Source organism: Olea europaea, chromosome 17 (genome assembly GCF_002742605.1).
Source record: "Olea europaea var. sylvestris chromosome 17, O_europaea_v1, whole genome shotgun sequence".
Lineage (NCBI taxonomy): Eukaryota > Viridiplantae > Streptophyta > Magnoliopsida > Lamiales > Oleaceae > Olea > Olea europaea.
In genome coordinates this window covers 22,135,192-22,146,963 of record NC_036253.1, presented here as the reverse complement: position 1 = coordinate 22,146,963, position 11,772 = coordinate 22,135,192, and the positions used below count along the sequence as shown (strand labels likewise).

The window sequence follows — 11,772 nt, the reverse complement described above, 5'->3', positions numbered from 1 at the left end:
GACCTAAATAATTAGTGAAAAATATCTTTAAAAAATATAAATTTGCCTAATTTTTTTATATTTTTAATTTAAATTTTTTTTTATAGATTTTTATGTAATCACTCGAGACCATCGGTCCAACCATTGATCCACCTGTTCAACCAATAACTCGAGACCCAATGCCTTATTCGAGTTGATGACTGGGTCAAGTATAATGACTATGCTTAAAAGTACATAAAGTTTATGATAAAATACGAAATTGATTAGAATGAAAATTTTGACTTACTTATAACTGGAGTTAAACAGCGATTCACGTTGATCCATATATTAATTAAAAAACGTTAATATACAGTCATCTATTCTTGTAATATAAAAACATATTATTAAGTTCTCTAGGTTCAAAATTTTGACAGACTAAATTGAACTTCAAATTGTCAAAACAAGGCATTTTTTATTCAAGATAGTTTGTTAGTTCTGAAAAGCAATACAAAATCAATTGCAAAATAATAATAATAATAATAATTCATAAATATCTAATAGATTAAATATATATACGTGAGAAATTTGCAATGAGGTCTCAGAACTTTCAAAAATGTGTAGTTTAATCTCAAAAGTTTTGATTCCTGGCAACCATGTCTCGACCAAAAGTCAAACACCTAACCTTAATTTGGTTGGGTGAGACTTGGTGGATTGGGATGATGAATGTTTTTCAAAATTTCTTTTATTTTTTTCTTATTTATTTTTGTTTCTATTTTTTTTAATTAATGAAATATTTAAAGACCACTTAACCTAGAATTTAATTGGTCAAATTAAGGTTATATGTTACATTTTATTTTCACACCGAAGGGCTCCTAATAATATTTATGTTATAAAAAGATGGAGGAAAAAAAACAAGATTTTCCTTGCTTGATTGAATCGAAAAGAAAGTAAGAAACTTTAGTTTTTTCTATCAATTGACAAAATTTTATATGAAAAATGTTAAGAGGTTTTTTCGTATCTCATTCATTGAAAGATTTGACATATAGCGACTAGAATTTAAAAAGTTTGAAATCGCACTGCATATTTTTGAAAGGCTAAGGTCTCTGCTGCAAATTCTCTCTCTATCTTTTTATATGATGGGACTTTTTCCTTATATTTCAAGCAGTTTATTTATTACTCAACTCAACTCAACTCAACTCAAAGTAACATTCATTGAACTCAGTATATGATATTAAATGCACGTTCGTTGATATGTTTGAATAGTATTCCACCAATATAATTGAACAAAAGTAAATTAATAAATTTATATTATAAGAACATCTCTAAGAAATTCTTTAAATACGAGATGTTCTCCTTTTTAAAGAGTCAATATTTAAAATTATATTTCAAAAGACTTCTTAAATTAACGTTTTAATTTAGAGAATGACTTTGGCAAACTCACTTTTTATAATTAAATATAGTCAAAGTGTTTCAATTTTCAATGCTGAAAAATAATAAAATAATCTGAAGAAAAATTAGTTAAAATAAAAAGATAAAAAAATAATAAATATTTTTTTGTAATAATAAAATTTAGTGTTAAATGTAAAGATATTTTTAAAATATTTTAAAATGTAAGATAGAATATTCTCTTTAAAAATAAATAGTGGGTGTTCTAATTGATCGTAATAACGCCTAAGCCATAGAAATTAATTTTGTGTCGTTTTGCATGGCAGTCATAAGAGAACAAAAAGAGTCCCAAAATAATAAACTGCAATAATTCCCTCAATGGGCCTCACAAGTGTTCATATTGAATTAATTAATCCGAACCAGTAGTGTCCTTTCAATCGAAGAATTCATTCCCTCTGTCCCTCTCGGATACGTTATTTTTTATTTCTTTATTATTTTCATTACTTGGTGCAAATTCTCGGAATTTATCCATAGTAATAAAGGGTATAATTTCCAGAAAATTGATTGATTTTATTTTGATCTCTCCTACTGTTCTCCTCCCGGTCTCATCTCTCATCTACTTCACTCTCTCTCTCTCTCTCTCTCTCTCTATTGTCCTTTTTTTTTTTTATTGGGAAGAATCAAGAATGGGTGGCTGTATTTCTGTGGACAAACGCCCGGAATCCGCCATGAAACTTCAGCTTTCAGTCGGGTCTAAAAGTGAGAAGCTTCTAATTCTATCGCCAGTGAAAGAAAAGCCGGAGACTGTTGCCGGAGGTCGTCGTACTATTGCTGACGTGGCTTTCAGGTCCCAGATGTCACCTGTAGCCGTCCCTGATTCTGGTATGATTTTGTTTCTTATTAATAATATTTATTTATGGCCTTTGAAGTTTGTGTGTCGTATCTGTTATGTTATTGAGGAAATTTATCTTTATATGCAATTATACTTCTTCTTCAACTGAAGAACTCCGACTCAGATCGAGTTGATGGATCAATCGACTAGATATTAGGATGGTCGTCTGATAAATTTAGTTCATTCATTGAAGCATTGCAACTTTTTGAAAAAAATTCTTTTTTTCTGGTTAGAACATAGAAGGAAATATTGATTTCGATGATTTTGTTTTTGTTTTTAATTTTTTATTTTGATTCTCTGTCCATGTGAGTTGTCTCCATACCTTAGAGCCTTAAGGGTTGGATTTTCTGCTATTTGGAAGAAATTTATTATTTTTTTATTTTTTAATTTATGGTATTCTTTTATTTGAAATATTTTTGTAAACTCGATAAATTATCGATAATCAGTGTTGTGTTTGTTGGAACTTGTGGAGCCTAGTTGTACTCGTTCGATGGATTGAGTGGTGCAGAGGCAACAATATGTGCAATTGACTTTTTAAAAGATGTGGAGGATATGTCATTTCTTCAAATGCAGGAATTTCTAATTAATTGTTGAATCTATTTTTTCAAATTATTGGTGTACGTTTCATTGATATTCATGCATCATAGATCAAATTATATATGTATTTTTGATTTGGAAGAATTTTGATCTAAAAAAATAAAAATATCTTCGGTTTGATGCACGTAAATTCACTAGTATTATAATTGCATAACTTATTTGTTTCTCAAGGTTGTTCTTGGACTTAGCGGAAGATTGAATGATTGATATAGACATCTGATGCAGGTAGTAAAGAAGAAACCTTCTTCGATTCCCACACTTGGTTCGAGTCGGATTGTGAAGATTTTTATAGCGTCAATGGAGGTAAGTTTCCTCCGTCCTCCCTCGAACATGCACAGAAACCAAAATCATTCTAGTCGATGTAATCATAAAAAATGTAGCCTTTTTCATGTGGTCAATATTGATCGCATGTTTGGTAAGGTGGATTAGATAGTATTTGATTGTATTAAAGAAAAAAAATAAATTTAAATCCCATCTATTGTGTTGTAGTACCAAACATGCCATGATTGTGTTGTCACCATGCTTGTTATCAGACCAGTTTTTTTCAGATTCTTGTAATTGCCTGTTAGTATCTCCTCCTCATTGCTCTCTGACATAGTTTTGCGTTGGCTTAACGACAGATTTTACCCCATCTCGTGGAAGTACTCCGGTCCATCACAACTTCTCCGCAGGAACCCCACGAGTGGGTCGAGCAGAGTCTACTACACCTCCAGAAAGGAGAAAGAAACTTTCCGAACTTTTTAGAGAGAGCTTACAAGGTGATCAGGATATCGACAAGCAAAATGCTGCAAGCAATGAAAAAGAAGTTGCTGAAAAGGTGGAACCTTCACCTAAATCTGCTAAGTGGACCATTTATATCTCTAGAGCTAACTCGTGCTATAGTCGTGAAAGAACTACCGGCAGAGTGCTAGGAGCTGAGGACAAATCAGTAAACTCTGTGCAGTGTTGCCTTCCAAGATTGCTCTCTAGCAGTCGAAGCAGTACTGAAAGGAAGAGGACGAGCCCTGTGCATAACGTCGTGTAATAGATAATCGAATTCTTTTAAAAGTTTTGGCACTATTCATATGGTGCGAGCCAAAATCTTGAACTCTAACCATTTTAGAATTCTGGGTACACTCGATCTATGTGAATTGAGTATATGTTGAAAATAAGTACCGTCTGTCAATAAACTCTATAAAACGAAATATTTAGCTATTGAGAAGCTCTTGTCAATGGTTGATAATATTTTATACGTGTCTAGTTGGATTGACGTGGTTTGAATTTAATATACTAACTGATTTTACATGAGAAACGAGAACCAGACCAGTTTGAACTACTGGTTTTTCTGCAGAAAGGGGTGAAAGTGAAATAATAGTTGTCTGGAGATACATAGTATCCTATTAAACATAATTTATACTTCAACCAAATTATCTAAAGTTTTTTTGATCTACTAGTCGGCAAAAGACTCCAAAGAAAAGTAGAATAGAAGGCCACTGCTCATCACATCACTTAGGTGAATAGTGTTGAGATTATCCATAACGTTCTGAAGAATTATCATTTTATCAGTTGCTTTTAGTTCTTCAATAACAGTCTATATGCTCTGCACTAGTTAAATTCCGCACCTATTTTCTATCTTAAAAGTTAGTTTATGCATAATCTTCATTTAAACATGTGCTCGAAATAATAAAAGTATATGGAGTTAAGATACGTCTTCAATTGATCAAACAAACCCTAAGGAATTTGGGTGGAAAATTGATATTTTCTGTGGAAAATAAATGTAATCAAACACACCCAAAGTTCTAAGCCAGCCAGAACTCTTCCAAGTATTGGTCATAACCGTATAAGATCAAATTCAGATTTTGACTTTTATTCAAACAACAATGACAATAGACATGGTGATAGAATTCAATTGTCAAAACATATATAGAATAGGTAGGTGTTCCCATTTGAACCTTCCCTTTGTGTAAGCATGTTTACCTTACTAGCTGATAAGTAAACATAATGTCTTTGAACTATTCTACCATTTGTTTAATCGATGACATACTCGGAATAGGCTTCTTCCTAACACAACATAGTTCCTATAGTTATGTTCATTTTGGCCATGAACATCTCCCTAGTTCTTTAAGAGCTTATAAGGAATTAAGCCATTGTAATTCCCCTTAAAAGCGGCTCACTTCTTGCTCACATAGGTGATCTCTTAATTAAGAGTAACCCACATTACATCTCTCGAATATTCCAACAAATAATGATCATTAAAAGCTTAGCTTATCCTTCAAGCCTTACAGGTATCACTGTTTTCATAATGGGAATGGACTAAGATGAGTTCTCATAGTGTTCTCACAATGATCAAACGTGATCTTTAAAATTAGGTTGTCCATTTGAACCTAGATCTTGGGATATCCAATAAACTAGTTTGGGTTCCATTGTATCGATTTACTTTTCATGGGTTTTAGTCTCGTTCCCCTTAATGATTTCTTAACTAATTCTCTATTTAATTCTTTGTTTAGTGAATTCGCAATATTTTCCTTTGATCTTACATATTCATGTCTAATGCTATTATGAGTTCGATGAATATGTCTTGACTTATCATTATACTGATACATGTTTTTCTGTGCCATACCAATTGCAGATTAACTATCACAATATATACATATTGTAGGTACAAGATTTAACCACCTTGGATATCTTCTAAGAAATTGTGTAGCCATTTAGTTTCTTTCCCACATTTATCCAGTGACAAATTCAAATTGCATTGTGGATCTCTGGCTATAACAATTTGTTTCGAGGATTTTCAAGATACAATTTCACCTCCTAGTGTGAACATATATCCATTAGTAGAGATTTTGAATCTTTTATGTCCGATATCCACTTTGCATCACTATATCCTTCTAGGAATTTGGATATCTTATATAGTACAATCCATGGTTACGAGTATGTCTTAAGTATCTCAGTACTCTGACAATTTGTCTTCCAATGTTTAGCTCTAGGATTACTCGTATACCTACTTAGCTTACTTCATGGGCTATGTCAGATCTTATACATCATTACATTAGACTACCAATCACTCTAGAGTACTCTATTTGAGAAATACCATCTCCTTTATTCTTGGATAGATGTACACTTAAGTCTATTGATGTTCTGGTAACACCAATGCTATCTTTACCAATTTTTTAAAAATATTTTCAACATAATGTGACTCATTTAAGACAAGCCCATTTGATGTTTTTAAGAGATCTTTATTACTATAATAATATCAACCAATCTCATATCTTTCATGTTAAATCTTGAATTCAATATATTTTTAGTAAATTTGATCATCCTATCATTAGTACCAATAATGAATATGTCATCAACGTACAGACACAAAATAACATATCTATTCTCAATGTCTTTGATATAGACATATTTATTTCTTTGTTGATTTTAAATGTGGAAATTAGGTAGAATAGCCTATTTACAATGTTTTGTTTGGAAAAATAGCCTTTGACCAAAATATTAAAATTAAATTAAATATTTTAATATTAAAAATACTAACTGTCTAAAATACTCTTAAACCAAAACAAAACAACAAAAATTCAAAGTACCCCTCCATTCCCAAATTAAAATCTCGTCTCCTTCCTATCACATTCAAATTCACCATCTCTTTCATCCTTCTTCTCAGGTATGTTTGCAATATAATAGTGTGCATATGAAATACCAATTTCTATTGGTGGATGATAATAGGCCTTATTTGCTATTTTGAATTCTGTGAGGCCGACAACCACTACCGTCAAAGATTGTGGAGGGTTTTGAAGGAAAGCACGATGTTGATATCTACTACAAGAATGAGAGAATATGTGTTGTAAAGAAGGTTGAATGTGGTTCACAATTTATCCTTTTTAGGATTTTGGACCTCCGAGTTCACATGGTTTGGCTCAGTGGGGTGCTTGGTTCGGCTGCATCAGGTGAAAATTACATAGTTTCATATTTCCTTTTTATTTTGAAATGTCACATTCCTATTATACATCTTCTTTTAGATTACGCATTTGAGAACCATGAAAGGGTTAATTGGTTGAGTTGAGCATGTAAGTGGCTAATTATTTTCATTTGGTTTCTATCTAGGAATTAAAAAATTAATAAAGTACTCCTTACTGCAAGTTCACTACATTATAATTTTTGTTGATTGAATATGTTCAAATTCAACTCTTTTACTACCACTGTTCCCACCTCCATGGCCGTTCACACCCTGCTCCTATGTCTAAGAAGGTTTCAGTTATCCCTAGGTAAATATTCTTTTGCTTCTAAGTGTAAATTAATATGTGCTTTGTATTTCATTTTTTTTTGTTTCCTATTGTTTTCATAATTTTTGGCTGCAGTAATTACAAATTATTTTAATTTAGATTTATTTTGGGTGTATGAAGTTTTATTTGATGTTTGAGGCTTCACACTTGTTTTCTATTTTATGTTAGGTTTAATTTCTTGATTTCAAATAATTATAGATCTAATTGGTTTGAAACTAATTGAAAAGATGGGATTTTTTTAACCATTGAGTGTATTCTAGAACTTTGTTTTGTTTGGCCATTCATTGGCATGAAATTGACTATAATTTCTTATTTTTCCCGAAGGGATCAAATGAATTTCATTTTTTTGAAGCACAGCTTCTTATTTTTTGGGGGAGTTGGTTTTTATGCCAGATATTATAGCTTAGTATGCATATTATATTTGCTTTGTTTAAACTGTAGTCACTTGTTAATTGCTTCTTAATTTTTCATGGTCTGCGATAGGATGATACAAAAGAAGGAAACTTAGGAATGAGTGAAAATGATTCAAAGAATAACTTAGGAATGATGAGTAGATGTTATTCATCATAAAGAACAATTTGCAGTATGGTTCTTTACATTAAATATGTATGTTTGTGGTTCCTTCTCCTATAGCTAACTAAATTTTTTGCGAGGCAATGACACTAACCATCAATCTTGTTTTTATTTTTGTTAAATTTTCAGCTGAAAGTGGATTTAGGCTATGTTTGGTCTTCTCTAATCCCCAAAACCACATGGTAGTAGTTTTTGAAGCTATATGACATTCTAGGTTCTTCCTGTTGGAGATGCAAAATATAATCAATTATGTTTGCCTTTCATCTAGTAATACTACTTTGGAAGAGTTTGTTCAACAAATTTGATGGGTAGAAAATTGGTTGGTTCAGTTATTTTGTGGAGGCTAGATGTAGCTTAAGATTCATCCATGTTAAGTTTTCAACTATCAGTTTCACATATTGTACAAATTAATATTTGGTTCGTGTTGCATTGTTATCAGGAAGTTTGTTTTATACATTAAGTTTTAGAGGTATAGTTGTGTTTTCTTGATGTAATTTTGTTTTTGAGAACTTGAAAATTGAGATGAGATGTCAATAAATGAAAATGTGCATAGTGGGGACTTGGGAATAACTATTTTCCACCTCGAGGTTTAAAATGAATTTTGAATAAAATGTAGCGGATGTTCCCTACGTATTTTATGTGTCGTATCTTTGTTTTCAACATTTTAAAATGAAATTTTTTTATTCAAACCATGATTCTGAAGGAAGGTTTTGATTCAAATGATCGTTAAAATTGCTTGAGTCATACAAGATATGGGGAAAGAAATGAGAGTATAAATGTTGAAAAATTGATGTCTTTTTCTTGTATGAAAGTGGAGAGCAAAGTTTGGCTAATGTGTTCTAGAACGAAACGAGTCAATTTTGACCATTGAGGCTTTACATTGAGAGAATTTAGTGAAACGAGTTGAATTTTAAATATTTTACATTTAAAATCTTGCTCAATCTACATTGACAAGCAATTCAGTATATTTATACTAGTAATATAGTTGATTCGAACTTTATTAAATTCATCAATACAAGATAGTGAAACTAGTTAAAACGGCACATAGCTGTTTAAAAAGACTTCATGTCGTATTGGGTTCTAGAGTCTCTATTTCACTCAAAAAACTAGTTGATTATATTTTGGAACATCTTATAAGACTTGTACAAGTTAAACGAGTAGATTTGTTGAATATCTTATCTCATAATACCTTCGTTCATAGTAAATCATAGTGTAGTTTACTCATGAAACAATAGTGTTGGTACTATCATTTGATCTTTGTATTGATTGTGGCGTCCAAATGTAGTGAAAATTGGGATTTGTTGATTTTTATGTAGATATGAGTGAACATAAAGTGAAGTGAACATAAAATTAGTTGAAAACGATGCGTAGCCTTTTGAAAAGACAACATGTCAACTTGGGTCACAAGTCTCGATTTCACTCCAAAACTAGTCAATCGGGTTCTTGATATCCAAATCTAGTTAAAACTTTCATTCTTATAGTTTCACGTGGATACGAGTGAGAATGAAGAGAAACGAACATAAAATTAGCAAAAATGATACAATACGTTTAAAATAACGACATGGCATTTTGGGTCACAGGCTCTTGATTTTATTTCAAAACTACTAAATGCTTCGAACATCATAGATAAGATGTACAAGTTGAATGATTGAACATGCTATGTTTTATATACCATACTTGTTATATTTTCCTTTGTAGTCAAACTTAGTCTAGTTTCCAATCGAATATATGACGTGACTTACTATAGTTTGAACTTTGTGTGGACGGTGACAACTAAATCTAGTTAAAAATTTCATTCTTACACTTTTATGTGGATACGAATGAGAATGAAGCAAAATGAACATGAAATTAGTAAAAATGATACACATACGTTTAAAATGACTACATGCCGTTTTGGGTCACATCTTCTGGATTTCACTACAAAATTAGTAAAAACAATGTTTGGAACATCCTAAATACATTGTACATGTTGAATGATCTGGACATGCTATTTATTTATACCCTAAAACCTAACCTTGAAATATCACCCATACGTTTAAAACGACAAGATGTCATTTAAGGTCTGAACAAATAGAACTATCAAAATTTATCAGAAAACAACACAATTTAAATATTAAGTTCAATAATTATATCAATATATCCATCAAAAGCGCATATCCATACATAACAATTTGTCAAAAACATCACAATTTCAAGTTGATGGAATTCAACTTTGCAAGTCTTTTTTCCCTCTCATGTTGATAGAATTCAACTTTTTTTACGTCTACTTTGTTGTTGATTCATAATCGTATGAATTTTTGTATCAACCTTGGTATTCAGATGTAGTAAAAATATGCATTCGTGCATTTTATATGGATATGAGTAAATATAAAGTTAAACGAATATAAAAATATTTGAAAAGACACAACCGTCTAAAACAATATCATGCCATTTTGTGTCATAAATAACTTGCTAGGGTTGAATGAGCAAAAATGATGTGAAATGAACACTGAATTAGAAAAAATGGCAGTATACGACTAAAATGTTCATGTGCCATTTTAGATGACGGGTCGATTTTAGTTCGAAACGTGCTATAATTTGTATACCCTAAATTGCAGTCATACTTGTAAAATGATCACATGTCGTTCTGGGTAGTATGGTCCGAATTTCACTTATATATGTTGAATGATTACACGTTTGATTTTTTTTATACCCTATACCTAAATGGCATCCCTACGAGTAAAATGATAATATGTCGTTTTGAGTCAAAGAGTCCCAGTTTCACTCAAAAATTAGTAAAACAATGTTTAGAATATCATCCAAGACTATAAATGTTGAAAAATTAATCGGCAACCACACATTTAAACCATATACCCTGAACCTTAAGCCCGAAACCCTAAACCCTAAACGATAACCATACGTTTAAAACGATCAGATGCCATTTTGGGTCATGAGATATCGATTTTACTTCGAAACTAGTGAAATGGTGTTTAAGACATTATACATGTCTTGTACACATTGAATGGCTGCACATGCTATGTTTTTGTATACCATACTTGCGACTTACGTTTTTCTTTATTGTCAAGTGTAGTGTAGTACAGTATAGTTTCTAATCGATTATAGAATGACTTGCTATAGCTTGAACCAATTTGTCGACAAAATGTAGTTAAAACTTTCATCCCCAAATCTTCAAGTGATTACGGGCATGAATAAACCAAAACGAACACGAAATGAGTAGAAACGTCTCTCATATGTTTAAAATTACCAGATGTCTTTTTGAGCCACGAGGTTTCGATTTCACTCTAAAACTAGTAAAACAATGTTTGAAATATCATACATGACTTGTATACATTGAACGACCGCACGTGCTATGTGTTGCATACCACACTTGTTACTCACGTTTTTCTTTATTGTCAAGTATCATATAGTGTAGTTTCCAACTAGATTATAGAGTGACTTACTATAGTTTGAATCAATGTGTAGACGGTAACATTGAAATGTAGTTGAAACTTTTATCCTTAAATTTTGAAGTGGTTATGGACGTGAATAATCTAAAAGAAAGACTTTTCAAAGCTAAACGAACTAATTTATTATGTATTTTAACTCATAATAAAATATAACGGAATTGGAGTTCCTTATTTTCGTTCGCAGTAAAGTCTAGTGTAATTTTCTTATGAAACAATATTGTTGGTCACTATTGTGTGAACTTTATATCGATACTTAGGTCCAAATGTAATGAAAACTTACATTCGCTCATTGTCATGTGCATACGAGTGAAAATAAAGTAAAGCGGATATCAAATTAGTTGACACAACACCCAATCATTTAAAACGATAGCGTTTTAGATTACGGATTCTCGATATCCAAATATAATAAAAAATTGCATTCATTCATTTTATATGGATACGAGTGAACGTAAAGTAAAATAAATACAAAAATAATTGAAAGGACACCTAACCTTTTCATTGATATCATGTCGTTTTGGGTCACGGGTCTTGATTTCACTCTAAAACGAGTCGATAATACTTGGAACATTTTAGACGATTTATACAAGTTAAACGAGCCAACTTGTTGAATATCTTATATCATAATTAGAATATAATAGAATTTACTTACTTTCATTCATAG

General features: G+C 31.3%; 1 protein-coding gene across 1 annotated transcript; it reads left to right on the top strand.

The window, feature by feature from the left end:
- Positions 1–1,792: 1,792 nt before the first annotated feature.
- LOC111365421 (uncharacterized protein At3g27210-like) lies at positions 1,793–4,060 on the top strand. Its single transcript, XM_022985948.1, has 3 exons — positions 1,793–2,226; positions 3,059–3,136; positions 3,454–4,060. Exons 1-3 carry the CDS (start codon positions 2,031–2,033, stop codon positions 3,855–3,857), a joined length of 678 nt encoding a protein of 225 aa, XP_022841716.1. The 5' UTR covers positions 1,793–2,030; the 3' UTR covers positions 3,858–4,060.
- Positions 4,061–11,772: the final 7,712 nt, after the last annotated feature.

Bases quoted from the DNA above. Each gene is read 5' to 3' on its own strand.
- LOC111365421 (XM_022985948.1), top strand. From the start codon at position 2,031: ATGGGTGGCTGTATTTCTGTGGACAAACGCCCGGAATCCGCCATGAAA. The intron at 2,227-3,058 runs GTATGATTTTGT...CATCTGATGCAG, and splicing joins TGTAGCCGTCCCTGATTCTG to GTAGTAAAGAAGAAACCTTC. The intron at 3,137-3,453 runs GTAAGTTTCCTC...GCTTAACGACAG, and splicing joins TTTTTATAGCGTCAATGGAG to ATTTTACCCCATCTCGTGGA.